Here is a 17,024-nt window from a genome sequence, read left to right on the forward strand (position 1 = left end):
CTGCCTGGATTGGCACTAGCAGAGTTTACTAATTTGTTGTCCACCTGGAGGCCTCTGTAATGGAAAAACTATGTGCAATATAGTAAATGGAATGTGAGCTGTACCTCTTATCACTAATTTTGCCAGCAATCATTATCTGGCTGCCCATTAGTTTTTATTAGTAGCCACTGTGGTTAGTTAGTTTATAAGAGCCGAGGTGGCGCAGTGGTTAGGGTGCAGTACTGCAGGCCAACTTTAGCTGACTGTGATCTGCAGTTCGGCGGTTCAAATCTCACCGGCTCAAGGTCGACTCAGCCTTCCATCCTTCCGAGGTGGGTGAAATGAGGACCCAGACTGTGGGGGCAAGTTGCTGACTCAATTTGCTAAAAAAATTGTAAACCGCTTAGAGAGGGCTGAAAGCCCTATGAAGCGGTATATAAGTCTAATAAATAAACAAATCTAGAAATAAATAAATAGTTGGCTTTAAAGACCCATTTTGCAATGAAAGAGGGTTCCACCACAAAACCGCGGACGACAAAATCGCGCTCGACGAAAGCGCGCATTTGACGTCATCACAGCGCGACGAAAACATCGCACTGTGATCGAAAAATGTAAAAATAAAGCGAAAACCTTACCCTAATCCCCCAAACCTAACCCTAAACCTAAACCTAACCCTAAACCTAATCCTTAACCTAAGTGCTTTAATTTTATTTTTATTTCAATTTTTAATTTTTTTCATCGCGCTGTGATGACGTCAAATGCGCGCTTTCGTCGAGCGCGATTTTGTCGTCCGCGGTTTTGACGGGTCACATGAAAGAGACTTCAGGGCAGTCTACAAAATTCAAATGGATTAAATGCGTTTGTGCAAATATAACTCCTTTATGTGTATGTTGACATATTAATACAGTCTTCTAATAACAGTTCCACTTTAAAAAATCCACAGTTGGAAGCAGAAGGTTAATACAAATGCCTTCAACTTTTATAGTATGATTTTTTTTTTTGTGGCAAATTACTAGGAAGCACTGAAATACCATAATGCCATAATGCTATACTTTGTGTAAACCAGAAGGTTGGGGGGGGGGGGGACATTTCTATTTTATTGAAGCAAAAATGTTAATAGAGTCCCAATGTGAAGCTTCTCATTGGCTTGGAGTTATACAGGAATTTAATGGGGACACCTGGCATGGCAATAATATGTGTATACAATGATCTTGTCATAGTAGCTGAATACGAAGTGAATGATAATCACCAATGTGATATGACAGCAAAAAAAAAAAAAAAGGCAAATGCAATTTAGGATGAATCAATAAGGTGTCATTTTCAAACCATAGGAGGTAGTAGTTCTATCTATCCTTCATTTTAAGAATCGTGCCCAGTTCTGGCTCCATACTTTAAGCAGAAGTGGTATTTAGCAGGTTCTGATCAGTTCTGGAGAATCGGTAGCAGAAATTTTGAGTAGTTTGGAGAACTGGTAAATACCACCTCTGGCTGGCCGCACCCCCATCTATTCTCTGCCTCCTGAGTCCCAGCTGATCGGGAGGGAATGGGGATTTTGCAGTAACCTTCCCCTGGAATGAGGAGGGAATGGAGATTTTTACAGTATCCTTCCCTTGCCATGCCCATCAAGCCAAACCCACCAAGCCATGCCATGCCCACCAGCCACGCCCACAGAACCGGTAGTAAAAAATTTTTGAATCCCACCACTGACTTTAAGGCAGGCATGTCAAACTGGCGGCCTATGGGCCAGATGGATCACGCGCAAGTCACGCCCACCCCTGCCCCACGAAAGGGAAAAATATAGTGAAACATCACGTGATGGAAACGTGACCCCGTGAGTTTGACCCCCCCCCCTGCATTAAGGATTCAGATGAATTTAAATAGGTTGCAAGAAAGGCAATTGTAATTAAGGAGGGTTGGAATCAATGACCGGAATGACCCTTCCCCTACAATTTCATGGATCCAAAGATGTTCTAAAAATCTCTTTTCTTCAAGGGTATTTCACACAATTTAAGTGAGGCCCAAGGCTCTGTCTAAGAGGTAGAATATAATTATAGCTGAATTATTTTACTGCAGAACTATAGGAGTTGACTTGGTACCCTTGCATTTGCTCAAATTTTCCAAAATTATCTTATTTTTGTCCATCATGCTATAGTGTTTTTAAAGGACAGTTTCTTTTAATTAAACCTTTCCTATATATAATTAAATTTTAATTTAATTTAATTTAATATTCCCTGTATGTCAAAACTCTGTCCAATTTTGCTGACTGGATAGCCAACCCAGTACTAAATCCACTGGCTGAAAATGTTGTCAGCACTGAACAACAAGAATGCTTTGCAGCCCAAGATAGCTGGTGAACATTTTCTGGAAGCAACTAGGATTATCATTCCACTGGAGGCATTTAGGGAATACTGGTGGATGATCTCAGAATTCAGCAAAGTATCCTGAAAGACGGCAGGATTAAACCATTTTTGTACGGTGGCAGGAAAATTACAGCATGCCTGGAGTCACTTAGGAAAATTACAACCTGCTTGGAATCACCGGGATATGAGAGCTTCCTTTTTCTCGGCCAGTAGCTCTGCATACCTTTCCGGAGATCTACTGACCCTGCGGTCAGATCCCACTGCTTTCCAGTGAAAGTCAAACGTTTGAGCTGTAGGTGAGCAATGTCAGTGCTCAGAGCCTTTGCATGTTTCTCTAAGATAGAGATGAAAGGGCTTTTCGTACGGAGCAGTTTAACATCAACAACATTCAAATATATTACAGCTAATCTTTAATTTACAACCATAAGTGGCCATTCAGAGATACAATGGCACCAGTGGTGGGATTCAAATAATTTAACAACTGGTTCTCTGCCCTAATGACCAGCTGGGTAGACATGGCTCAATGGTCATGTGACTGGGTGGGTGTGGCCAACTAAACTCACTCACGTCAATGGGCGCTTCGCATCAACTGTTGCAATGTAATAAGGGTTAACCGGAGAGGCAGTTTCTGTAAGCAGGGCAATAAAGATCAGGCTAGAAACAACACCAGAATGTTTCCTTCCTGCCTTCCTTACAGGATTAGCCCTGTAAAGTGGGGAAAAAACAAAAGGAGATTTCTTCCAACAACCGGTTCTCCGAACTGCTTAGAAAGTTACCAACCGGTTCTCCCAAATAGGTGCAAACTGGCTGAATCCCACCACTGAATGGCACTGAAAAAAGTGGTTTATGACCATTTTTCACACCATTGCAGCATCCTCTTATGATGGATGTGGTGTCCCAGGGTCACCATGATCTTTTGTGATCTTCTGACAAGCAAAGCCAGATTCACTCAACACCTGTGTTATTAACTTAACAACTGTAGTGATTCACTTAACAGTGGCAAGAAAGGTCATAAAATGGGGGGGGGGATAGTCACACAACAACTGTCTTGCTTAGCAATGGAAATTTTGGACTCAATTGTGTTCATAAGCCCAGGGCTATCTGTGGATCCCTAGTTTGTACAAATACAACTCCCTGTTTTGTGAATGGAGACTATTTTTTTTGCGAATGACTATCATAGAAAGATACAAAAGAAATCCACTTTGTCAGTACCTTTTGACCACTCATGAACCCTTAGAGAAAAGGGTCTCGTCGGAAGCTAAAATCAGAGGCGGTTTTATGCCTAAAACCTAAATTTGCAAAAGTTTTAAGTTTCCTCAGCTGAAAGCAACAATGGACAGACGTTAGCCTTCCAAATACCTTGTTGTAAATATCTTTATTGGCGTCCCCCTGTAAAATGCGTTACACGTATGCTTTATAAAAATGAACAGCTTTCCCTAGAGAGTCCCCTTATACACAATTTAAAATTTAATTTCTATTAGAATTTATGAGAAAACTATTTTGGAATGTTTGGTTACATAAATTAATGATGACAGGTTTTTGTGGGTAAAAACATTTATGAGAGGTAAAAGACCACGATAGAAAAAAACTTTTAAACTTAAGTTTAAACAGCGCTATTTTGCTGTTTACTGGGAACCATGTGTTCACATGTCACTTTTTATTAAAACATTTCTATTTCAGACCATGATATATCGCTGCTTTGGCAGCAAGTCACTTAATAAAGGGGTTCATGTGTTTGTTTGTCTATGAAGGATGGGTCCTTGGTTTGTTAAGTAATCCTCAATTGGCATTTTGCTGAAAAGTTCGTAAAGAGCAGTAGAGAAGATTTTCTGTTTATAAAGAGCTTTTTTTTAAAAAAAAAATAGTCTGCTTCATCTATTATGTCTTCACATTTTATTAGCTTTGACTTAATATGTATCAGACAGATCTATTTACTTAGTGTAAATAGCTTAGTGTAACATCCAGTGAAATAAAATAGTTCTTTAGGTTAAGTACAGTGGATGAAATCAAACGTTACATGAGCAGTTTCTATCCACGTGACATAGTTTCTGCTCTGGAGGTTAAAGGATCACAGGAGGAATGGGAATTGTCTCAAATTCTAGCTCAGCTGACAGATTTTTATTAAACACTCAGTGCCTAGTTTTTGCCTAGACCATGTTCTGGGTAGCAATAGCAGTAGACTTATATACCGCTTCATAGGCCTTTCAGGCCTCTCTAAGCGGTTTACAGAGAGTCAGCATATTGCCCCCAACAATCTGGGTCCTCATTTTACCCACCTCGGAAGGATGGAAGGCTGAGTCAACCCTGAGCCGGTGAGATTTGAACCGCTGACCTGCTGATCTAGCAGTAGCCTGCAGTGCTGCTTTTAACCACTGCGCCACCTTGGACTGTGTGTAGATTTTAGAACTGCTGTTCCTTCCCTGTTTCAATGTTATCCTTGTTTTTGCAAAAACATACATTTAGCTTTCAACCTGTTCAACGCTCACAAACCTAAAACACAACGGTATGAATTGTTCCATTTCTTAGATGAAACCCACAAATTATAGCATTAATTGATCCTTCATGCAGATTTAAACCGTGTTCTGAAACAAGTAGTTTTCAAGTGGGCAGATCCTGTACTGGGTGATGGAATCTGAAGAGAGAAAGGAAGAATGCAATTTAGAATGGCAACTGAATCAATAGATTCACAACTTTTACAAGAAAGCAGTGGCACTAATATTTAAGGTGTTACTGCTTAATGACGTCATCTTTGAAGCATTGATTTCTACTCTTTATTCAATCCAGAAAAAGGTGGATTGCCTTTTTAAGTCTTCCTGCTGTTAAACCCGCTGGTTGAGCTTTCAACAGAACAGAAAACAAACAGTTTAAGATTTTAAATGTCTAGACGTTTCAATTTTAGCAATGAGTTGAGAAAAAAAAAATCCTGCTCCAAACTGTTAACACGGGAATGTTAACCAGTCCAAAGCAGCTTTATCTGGAGATCTTGCCATTCAGAAGGTGCTGTAATTTATCTTGTTAAGAGTAAGAGACAAGACATTTAACCCACCAAGGCATCTTATGTCAGCTCACACACAGCCTCCTCTTCACCTTCTTTGGCACTTGCAAAAGCCAGAAGTGACACTCCTTCCCACCCCAAGATCTGAACATTCTTATCTATCTATCTATCTATCTATCTATCTATCTATCTATCTATCTATCTATCTATCTATCTATCTATCTATCTATCATCTATCTATCTATCTATTGTCTGTCTATCATCTGTCTATCTATCTATCTATCTATCTATCTATCTATCTATCTATCTATCTATCTATCTATCATCTATCTATCTATCTATCTATCTATCTATCATCTATCTATCTATCGTCTGTCTATCATCTATCTATCTATCTATCGTCTGTCTATCATCTATCTATCTATCTATCTATCTATCTATCTATCTATCTATCTATCTATCTATCGTCCGTCTATCATCTATCTATCTATCTATCTATCTATCTATCTATCTATCTATCTATCTATCTATCTATCTATCTATCAATCTATCTATCTATCATCTATCTATCTATCTATCTATCTATCTATCTATCTATCTATCTATCTATCTATCTATCTATCTATCTATCGTCCGTCTATCATCTGTCTGTCTGTCTGTCTGTCTATCATCTATCTATCTATCTATCTATCTATCTATCTATCTATCTATCTATCTATCTATCTATCTATCTATCTATCATATATCTATCTATCTATCATCTATCTATCATCTATCTATCTATCTATCTATCTATCTATCTATCTATCTATCTATCTATCTATCTATCTATCTATCTATCTATCTATCTATCTATCTATCTATCTAAAAATGGCTGTGTGTGTGTATGTTCCAGCATAACTCTGGAATGCCTTGAGCAATTTCAACCAAACTTGATACACAGATGACTTACTCTCTGGAAAAAAAATACTATGAGGGTAAGACACCCCTAACAGCCCTAGGGGGTGCGTGTTCTGTTAAGATACAGCTTGTTGTGCTGTAAAATGGCTTCTACTGTACTGCCGTAAAATGGCTTCTACTGTACAGCACAGTGGAGTTGCCATAGTAATGGCTTCACAGTACTCCACAAGGGGGCTCCCTCTGGTAAGGGGGAAAATCCCAACATTAGAAATTACGTTTGGTCTGGACATTTCCCCCCTACAAATAAATAAAAGCCGGGCAACGACAGGTTATCGTCTAGTAGTAAATAATACTACTTCACACATGGTTTTGTCTTTCATTTGTAGATCAGGCAAAATTTGGCATGGATGCTGCCTTTTTGACTCTGTTTAAAACCAAAACAGAAGACTAACAGTTAACTGAAAGTAGGGTTTGGTTCATCTTGCATGCTAATGAGTTTGGATTGGATGTCAAAGAAGATCCTATATTCAAATAATAATTAGGTCATGTAATCCGTTTCCTGTAAAAGCAACTCAAGGCTCTTCTTGGCCGTGAGTATAAGCAGTGCGGAACTTAACTGGGGCATTTCACTTTGACAAGTTTGATCAAAATGCCCCTCTGGAGCAACACTCTCTTTTCAAGTGTGGTTTCACAGCAGCCGTACCGCTAGAATGCTAAAAGGAACTTCTGTGTTCATGCAGAACATCATACTTTCCTAGGACTGTAACTCCATGGTGACCTGGACAAATGTGACTAAAAATCAAATCTTCACTGTCTCAGGGAAGGAAGCCATTCCAATCACTTGTCCGTCAGTCACAGTGGAAGAGATGGCACAGAATTTATATCTATTTCTGCTTGAGATCTGTCGTGCTCTCTTTCTTTCTCTTTCCCTGCATAGAGACGCTTTTGCCCTCTGTTTCTCATGCTTCCTTGAACCATAAGTTGAAGGCAGTTCCATGTTTACATTCTCTACATTCCTGCTCTGAGAATCTCCCTGGGAATCTCCTGCTTTAACGCAACCTTGAGACAGAAGTCCTTTTCTATCTTGGCGAAGTGGCCACTCAAATCAGCTTTGCTTCACTTGGACATTTTGCTCTAGGGCATTGAGGTGGACCAATATTCAAGTCAAGGCAACGCGTCAGATTTGAAGCATGGGAACATCTGAGACTGAAAAGACCCTACTTGGGTCTATGGGTGACATGGGAAATTCAAGAGTAAGTTTAAATTGTACCAGGAAACAGACCGTAATTTGCCTGATTATGGGAGCAGAGAATAATGTTGTATTAAAAAAAAATCTTATTATCTATATCTACGTATGACTCAATTGTACACACTTACAGTAGAATATTTGGCCACAGACGCTCAGAAGCGTCCACTCAACACTTCCCTTCTTTATCTGCCAATACAGGCTTGGAGTTTGTTGAAGGGGTATGTGGAACAAGGTGTAAAGAAAGGGAATGTGAAATTCAGGAGAGAAAGAAGGAGGGAAGGAGAAGCTACACTACACAATGACAGATTTGCTTCTGCAATATTGGAAGCCGTGAAATTTCTGGTGCATGGGTTGAGAACGGCAAGTTTCTACATGCTAATGTTAATATTGGTTAATGCTGTAGAGCAGTGGTCTCCAACCTTGGCAACTTTAAGACCTGTGGACTTCAACTCCCAGAGTTCCTCAGCCAGCAAAGCAAAGCTGGCTGAGGAACTCTGGGAGTTGAAGTCCACAGGTCTTAAAGTTGCCAAGGTTGGAGACCACTGCTGTAGAGGCCTGTACATTGATTTTTGGAAACACAATCCTGAAATTAAGATAATTCTCACCCCTAGGCAAAAGAAAACAAAAAAAAACCTTAAACATATCCCTTACCCCAAAATCTCCTTTCCTGTATGCCATTAATCTTAGGAAACCTAAGATGATCCATTTTAAAGATCAATTATTTTGGAGAAAAACAATCTTCCTTTCAGAAAAAAAAATGTAAGGGTATAAAAGGTATATTTTAGAACGCATACAAGTTATATTTTAGAAAGTAAAAATGTGATCTCTTACCTATAATCCATTTTTCTGATAAACATTGCATATCCAGATGCTTTCCAACTTTGCACTGTCCAATACAAATTTTAGCTTGACGGAGAGTTTTACATACTTTTCCTCCACAAAGCTGGACCAGCTCACAGAGCTTCTGATAGGGAGGCTGGCTTGTGTGAGATATGAACATTACAGGTTGATTGGCAAACAGTTTTTGATGCACTTTTTCTTTTAGAATATTGTGCTGAAATCGGGAAATCTGTTTGCAAAAAGGGAAAATAAATAAGAAAGTGAATAAATATAATTTCACCACAGGATGAAGCATTTGGTTTTGGGAACATACTGCTATATTTGACAATTTGCTTGCATACAATTTTTCTATTAGAATGCCTGCTGCTTAAAAGTTAGTGTACAGTTATAATAAAACATCTAGTTGCATCATGAAATGTTGCAGACTTAACAGCCTTAATCTGCAACATACTCTTACTGCATCAAACCATTTTCTGGGGTTGAAAACAGGGGTGGGTTTCAACCGGTTCGCGGCGGTCCCTGCGAACCGGTTGGTCGGCGAACCCGGAAGTAAGTAACTTCCGGGAACGGCGAAGGGCCCACCCGCCCGCCCGTGCTCCTTACCCGGTTTTGACGAGTTCTGCGCTTCCACGCATGCGCAGGACGCATACAGCGCCTGCGCGATCCTCCAGGAGCAGCTGGAGCATCGCACAGATGCTAGTACGCATGCGTGCACTGCGCGCGTGCACGAGGGCGCTGCCGGCCCGGTTCCAACCGAACCGGTTGGAACCGGTTGGAACGGGGCGAGAAACCCACCCCTGGTTGAAAAATATATTGAATCATAAACCAGCCAAGCAGCTTGGGTTTACACAGAGTACTAAACCACAAATAACTAAGATTTAAAATAACCAAGTTTCACAATAACTAAGTCTTGAAATAGGTAGTTAAGCATGTTGCCTAAGTTACAGCCATTTCTTAGATTTCTTCTAGCTGTGAAATAATTTGTACTCAGTTACTGCCAGCTTCTTGCTCCTTTGGGAATTTTTAAACTGAAAGCAGGATCATATATATCTCTTAACACAGAATAACGAAATGCAAAATAACAGTTGAATTCCAGAAGGGCAGCCATCTCAAAAGGCAAACCTCAGTTATATTTATTCAGAAGAAAGGCCCTTATATTTAATAAAGTTATATCTAGGTAAATGAGCAACGTGGAAGATGGATATGTAAGAAGTGGGATAAAAATCTGATGATCAAGCAATTTATTTTGATAGGAATGTTTGCACTTGCAAGCTTAAGCCATCAGATGTCTAGACTTACTACGTCAGATGAAGGAGGCTTTTATTACAAACAGCATATTCAATGCCTATGAAAATTAAGCAAAAATGAAACTGTAGATGAATAGGATGGAGAGATCAATAATACCTCCTGGAAAGGATGATATGCCACTATAAATGGTTAATTATGCATGATTACTTTCCCTCAATACTCTTACTTATCTCTCATTAATATCAAGAGAGTGGTCTTTATTAAACCCACTAATTAATACAAGAGTTGGGAAAAGGCACGTGCAAATTTAAGAATAAATCAATTGAAATCAAGGGAACTAATCAATGGATGGATTTCAAGAGGATTAACGAGGAGATGAGTAACTGGTTTTCACCTAATTACTATATAAAAAGTTGTGATATAAAAAGTTCCATATAGCAATAGCAGTTAGACTTATATACCACTTCATAGGGCTTTCAGCCCTCTCTAAGCAGTTTACAGAGTCAGCATATTGCCCCCAACAATCTGGGTCCTCATTTTACCCACCTCGGAAGGATGGAAGGCTGAGTCAACCTTGAGCCGGTGAGATTAGAACTGCTGAACTGCGGATAACAGTCAGCTGAAGTGGCCTGCAGTACTGCACCCTAACCACTGCGCCACCTCGGCTCTTAGGCAACTGTGTGCCGAATGTGACCGTTCACCCTGGTATGTCTATTTTCCTAGTCTTAAGAATTTTGTTTTTTAACAGATAGAAATTGGAATTATGAGAATCCTACTCCCCATCTAGCCCTCTAAAAGGATACAAGTTTATAGCATCAATGATTAGATCATGGCCCACAAATTCGTCTCTTCGTATTTCACGGGGGGAAAGATAATGGCACTAACACTGAAGGGATCTGGTGACCAGGATGGAGTGGCCTTCCAGAAGCTAAACTGGTCTGGCCTCTGGTTGGGTGACATATGGAAGCCCTATGTGACATGGCCTTCTGCTCTTGGATGGAATAAAGGCAGGATATGAACCAGCAAAATGCCATCAGAATTCACAAAACAGGAAGTGAGTCAACTTTTTTCAGGAGTCACAAGACTTGTTTACATTCAGTTATTGTGAAGCAAAGTAAAATAACTTTTGGAATTCGATATAAACTGTGAATAATATCATAAGATATGCTGTACTTCTTTTCCAAACAGGCAACGCATAAATCTTTATAGCTTTATCTTGGCATTTGATCCATCCTAGCATATCAGTTAATGTACTTTATCTGACAGAGGAGAAAGCCGAGTTCACGTCAACATTTGACTGTTGAACAGGGGACGACTTTGGCTTTGTCACTGTCTCTTAAACCAACACAGGATTGTAGTGTTGGTTGTTCAGATAAAAGGAAGAACCTCTTGCCAAGTGCACTAATCTGTGCTTTTGGGGAAGAAACAAGATATAAAAGCAACACTAAAAAAAATTAAGTGATGCTTAGTTTGTTGAAGAATTTAGTGACTGTTGAACAGAGGTGGGTTCCTACCAGTTCACACCTATTCGGTAGAACCGGTTTGTCAAATCTAGCGGACCGGTTAGAAGAGGTTCCACCAGTGGACCCAGAAAGCAGGCCACACCTACAGAAGAGGTTCCAAAATCTTTTGAAACCCACCACTGGTCCTTGGATATGATTATTCTACACTATCATGCTCATATTTATAAAACTCAGTGCCTCTGTGGAAGGTAAGGATGACTACTGCGTTTGTGGTGCAATCAGAACATTGCGTGTGTTGAAGTTGTTTTAACGCAAACCAAAGATGCCTTTTAAAAAACAAGTTTACATCCTATTCTTATGCATGCCTGTGCTGTGTGGGAGGTAATTAAGGTGGTTCTGACAAGTGTCGTCGGCATCTTCATATCCGGTCACATGGGCGGCAAGCCACTCCCATCTGGTCACATGGGCGGAAAGCCACTCCCATCCGGTCACATGGGCGGCAAGCCGTTCCCACAAAGGAGGCCACACCTACAGAGTAGGTTCGAACAATTTTTGAAACCCACCACTGCTGTTGAAGTTAAAATGGCACTGAAAAAGGTGACCTATGACCATTTTTCATACTTAGGACCCTTGCAGCATCAATCTGGGCCTCAATTGTGGTCATAAGTTGAGGACTACCTGTATAGTGAAGAGATTGCCATTTTAAATTTGCATCAGAGTTTCCTTCCCCTCCAAGACAGCTGTGGATGGGGAAGGGAAAAAGAAAAGTCTCGGAGTCGGGGGAAAAATTAGGGTCTTGGGAAAGGAGCGCCGGCCTCTGTAAAAGTCTTGCAAGTCAATTAGGCCCACAAGCGATTTCTTCCCCGTGCTGAGCCAAATATTCTAGCTCACATGTACTGTTTTTTAACGCTAGAAGTAGGACCTCAGGATATAGATGAGACGAACTTCTCATATAACCCAAAATAGCTTATTTGTTTTATTTTATTTTTACTAATCTCTCATGCCACCCATTGAGGTTAGCAAGTAAAGTCCAAATGAAGAATAACAACCTCCACGGGATATAAATCTAGCCTGGCCGTATCTAAAATTAATAATCAAACCCAATTTGAAAAGACCTTGTGCTAAAATCGTCCTGTCGTGGTTGATAGCGTGGAGCTCTAAAGTTTCTAATCTGAAGCTGATTAGAACTGACAAACTCTTGTTTGTGTTCAGGTCCAGCAGAGTTTGCGTTTGTTACAAAGAGTTTACGTTAAGCTTTAACTTGATTGTAATCCCGCTGCTTTACACATTTTTGAGAGACATGATTTAAAGAATGCATTGTAGTCCTGCTTGTTCTTTAAAGCTTATAATTGCTGAGGCTATAAAGAAAAGCCATTCTATGCCCACTGTGGTTCCTATTATATTAGAAATGAGCCTAAATTGACAAGAAAACTATATGAAAAAAAAAAGCCTGCTATTTTATAGGTTTACAACAATCAAAATCAGCCAAAACGGAATAGTTCAAACTGTGGAAGCCAAGTTACGTGTTATACTTTTAAATGTGTTATTTTACCTTATTATAACAAATAAAACGTGGATTATCTGAGGTTTGGACTGTTGAACTTCTTTCCAAATGCAAGTGTAGATAAGGGTTATTTTGCATTTTTCCCAGTTTGTAGAGAAATAATTCAAATGTAAGCATATAATATAGACTTGATTTTACAAAAGATCATACTGTAAAATCAGCGGGATGAGATGTGAATAACATATTTGAATTTAGGGCTGGCTATTATATGAGCAGCAATTGTTCCCCCATTGGGAATATATATGGAGAGAACTCTACGTTTTCATGAGAACCTGCAGCTTGAAAGGAAGCTGTCTTTGGTCCTTTCCTTATCCTTCATTGTGCTAACTTTGTACCTCCAAAGATGTTTCTGAAATCCACAGAAGTGTTTTCTCAGAGGTTCTGCCACCATCTGTTCAAATGCACTTAAAAATAAGGCTTGCAAATATCCATATAAATTCCTTGATATAAGTCGTTGGCCCCCAACCTTTTGGGCACCAGGGACTGGTTCCTTGGAGAGAGGTTTTTCCATGGACCGGAGGGGGGTGATTTCATGTGCTGCCTGTATCCCGTGGATGGGGTTTTACTTGTTTGCATGGCCCAGTTTCTGGCATGCTGTGGATTGGTGACGATCCACGGATTGGAGGTTGGGAATCCCTGATATAAATAATGGAAGGTAGCATCCAATGTTATTCGTGACCCGTCAAAAGCGCGGAGGACAAAATCGCGCTCGACGAAAGCGCGCATCTGACATCATCACAGCATGACGAAAAAAATTAAAAATTGAAATAAAATTAAAATTAAAGCAAGCCGATTCACATAAAGGTAAGGGTTAGGTTTAGGGTTAGGGTTAGGTTTAGAGCGTTAGCGTTAGGTTTAGCGTTAGGTTAAGGGTTAGCGTTAGGTTTAGCGTTACGTTAATGGTTAGGTTTAGGGTTAGATTTAGGGTTAGGTTTAGGGTTAGGTTTGGGGGGGGTTAGGGTAAGGTTTTAGCTTTATTTTTACATTTTTCGATCACAGCACGATGTTTTCGTCGCGCTGTGATGACGTCAAATGCGCGCTTTCGTCGAGCGCGATTTTGTCCTCCGTGATTTTGTGGTGGAACCAATGTTATTAGTATGTCCTTTTTTCATAAAAGGTTTCCCTTGTCCAGTCGTGTCCGACTCTAGGGGTGGTGTTCATCTCTATTTCCTAGCTCAGGAAGCTAGTGTCGTCCAAAGAACTTCTGGGGTCATGTGGCCAGCATAACTATACGCCACGGCGCATGGAATGCTGTTCCCATTGCAGTGGGATCTATTGATCTACACAATTTCCATGCTTTCGAACTGCTAGGTGGGCAGGAGTTGGGGCAAGTAACAGGAGCTCTCTCCATCATGCGGAAGTTGGGTCTTAAACCCGAGCCGTCAACTTTCCAGTTGACAAACTCAGTGTCTTTAACTGCTGAGTCATCACACCTCCCCCCTTTTCTCATAAGTTCATATACCGTATTTTTCGGAGTATAAGACGCACCTTTTTCTTCAAAAAAGACGCTGAAAATCTGGGTGTGCCTTATACACTGAATATAGCATTTTTTGCCTCCTTCCCCTCCCTGAAATGGCAGTGCATAGCTTGTAGGAAGCTTTTAGAGAGTTCCTGGGGGCTGAGGAGGGCAGAAATGAGCAAAAAACAGCCAGTTTTTTGCTCAATGTTACCCCCCCCCAACCCCTAGGAGCACTCTATAAGCTTCCTAAAGGCTATCCATGCCCTTTTTGTTTAATGAAAAAGGGCCCGTTTTCATTAAAAACGGGCTATTTTTTGCCCCCCACCCCTAGGAGCACTCTGCAAGCATCCTAAAGGCTATTTGTGCCTTTTTTTGGGGGGGGGGGAAGGGCCCATTTTTGGGAGGTTTGCAGAGTGAAAAAACTTTTTTTTAATTTGCCTCTTCAAAACCTTGGTGAGTCTTACACTCTGGTGCATCTTATACTCCGAAAATACAGTAATTTGGGATTATTTCAGGCATACATACTGACAAGCAGCTTGAACAAGAAACTAGAGTTCTCAAGAGCTGATTGCACTGTAACATTCAATCCAAAGTAGAGAATCAATACTTTCTTGCACATATACAACTAAATAGTAAAATGGTATAGTGAAATCCAATAGGCTCCATCCACAAACAGAAGAATGTCTGCTGTTTTCTACAGGTTCCTTGTCTTACCTGTTGCCCAATAACTGAAGGAGTTGAAACTCCCTACTTTTAAGGCAGCAAAACCAAGAATTGACAGGTCCTTGGATCCTCATTCTTTCCAGCTTCATTTAAGCTTGTTGGGTCTTTTTTCAGTTTTCCCTTCCCCTCTCTTTTATGAAAGAGATAAAGAACATGGAAGCACATCCAATGTTTGATGACTGGCATCCCAACCCATGTCATCTTGTGGCTTGTCTCATCCCTTTGTAGGCATTTTCTATGAGCCATATTTTAAAGAGGCTAAATATTTAATTTCAAAGAGTTTAGATAAAGCCTTAGTGGACACATTGGGATTTATATTTTAGTAGACACATATAGGATCTGATTGATGATTATCTGCCATCAAGTCATAAAAACTACCAATTATATAGAAAACATTTCTCCTTTACAATTTATTCATGGCCTGGTTTCTCTTATCTTAATGTATGTTTATCTCTCTCTCTCTAAACGGATTATTTATCTAAACGGGATTATTTACTGTATTTATTTGTTAGATTTTTATTCCATTTTTCATTCAGGAGTACAAGTGGTATACAAAACATTTCCTTTCTTCCAAATTTCCTCATCACTGGCTTGTGGTGTAAGATAAACTGGAGCAGAGAGATGGATCAAAGTCATAGTAAACGTTCAAGGCTGAGGATGGACTTGTGACTGCTCGAAGTTACAATGGCACTGAAGAAAGTGACTTATGATAGGTTTCCATACCTACAACCATTTTAGCAACCCCATGATGAAAATTTGGATGGTTGTCAACTGGTACTGGTCAACTAGTTGCAGTGTCCCAGGGTCATAGCATTACTTTTTGCAACAAGCAAAGTCAATGGAGAAGCCAGATTCACCTTACACCGGGTTATAAACTTAATAGTTGCAGTGATTCACTTAACAACTATGGCAAAAAAGGGACAAAATTCCCTTTGTAAAGTGGGACAAAATTCCCTTAACAACTGCCTTGTTTAGCAATGGAAGTTTTGAGCTCAATTGTGGTTGTAAGTTGAGGACTGCGTATGTTATCCTGACTTATATACCACAATTGCCTCTAACAAATGTTAATACCGTATGAGTCACAGCTCAGCCAATTTGTCGTGGGTTACTACAAGTATCTTTTAAAAATCTTTTTTATGTTGTACTAATGCATGTAAGTACCGTGGCCTAAAACAGAGGGGGGGGGCGGAATAAAATGCTGACAATGTGACGTAAACACAGCTTTGCAGATAAACCCAACTTCTCTCACACACTGATAAGAAAAGTTAATTTCTGCAATTGTCTGAAAAGCAATGTTCCGTGGGAATTTTGTGAAAAGGTTTGGCAGATGAATCTGTTTTTTGGCAGATGTTCAAATTTATACTTGAGAACCACTTTTTTTTCTGCAGTGCAAACATGGTGTCCACCAGGAATAACACTATGCACCTCTGTTCAAAACATGAGTAAGACAGAGAGCAGATATGAGCTTTATATTAAAGAAGCAAAAATGCATTAATTATCAATTAATAGCTAGCTATTTCATTCAAGACGAAAGTTGTTATTTTGATTATAAGGGTTGGTTGCATAGTCAGCCAGGTATTTAGACTAGATTTGACATCTTTGTCCACCTATTGAGGCCTTCACAAGGACCTTGGATAGGCAGATATTGTTTTGCAATAAATGAGGCGTTTTCTGAAATAGCTGAATTGAATTACAATTGGAGCAGTGTTTCTTTCCCTTTCTTGCCCTGAATGATCTATTTCTATTAGCGTTTCAGTTAACCATGTAAAGGCTAGGTCAGGAGTCTCCAAATGTGGCCATTCCAGGAGAATGGCTGGAGAATTCTGGGAGTTGAAGTCTATGGGTCTTGTTGCCACATTTGAAGATCCATGCGTTAGGGAAGTGTACCGTGGATCATAAAGCATTACACTTATTTAACATATCAAATGTTATTTTCTTCCCTCGTCAAATAATAAATGTGTCCTAAAGTATAATTTCTGTTTCTTTTTAAAAAGCATCTCTATCAAAACTGACATTTATATTCTCTTGCACGCAGTGGGCCTGAAGGAGACAGAATTCACAGTTAGCAATAGCAATAGCAGTTAGACTTATATACCGCTTCATAGGGCTGTCAGCCCTCTCTAAGCGGTTTACAGAGTCAGCATATCGCCCCCACAGTCTGGGTCCTCATTTCACCCACCTTGGAAGGATAGAAGGCTGAGTCAACCTTGAGCTGGTGAGATTAGAACCGCTGAACTGCAGATA

The 17,024-nt window shown here is 40.0% G+C and overlaps 1 protein-coding gene across 2 annotated transcripts in view; it reads right to left on the minus strand.

Moving 5' to 3' along the window:
- Nucleotides 1–4,729: 4,729 nt before the first annotated feature.
- The window catches only part of MCPH1 (microcephalin 1), a 123,567-nt gene continuing 111,272 nt past the window's right edge, over nt 4,730–17,024 (minus strand). For both annotated transcript variants that reach the window (XM_087718980.1, XM_087718979.1), the window contains 2 exons: nt 8,315–8,552; nt 4,730–4,971 (listed from right to left, as the gene is read on the minus strand). In XM_087718980.1, the coding sequence (XP_087575106.1) occupies nt 4,910–4,971; nt 8,315–8,552 (300 nt within the window). In that variant the 3' untranslated portion in view covers nt 4,730–4,909. The remainder of the gene's footprint in view (nt 4,972–8,314; nt 8,553–17,024) is intronic.

The sequence above is a fragment of the Thamnophis sirtalis genome, unplaced genomic scaffold (genome assembly GCF_051295495.1).
Source record: "Thamnophis sirtalis isolate CommonGarterSnake01/CBP01778 unplaced genomic scaffold, rThaSir2_p1.2 scaffold_6, whole genome shotgun sequence".
Classification (NCBI taxonomy): domain Eukaryota; kingdom Metazoa; phylum Chordata; class Lepidosauria; order Squamata; family Natricidae; genus Thamnophis; species Thamnophis sirtalis.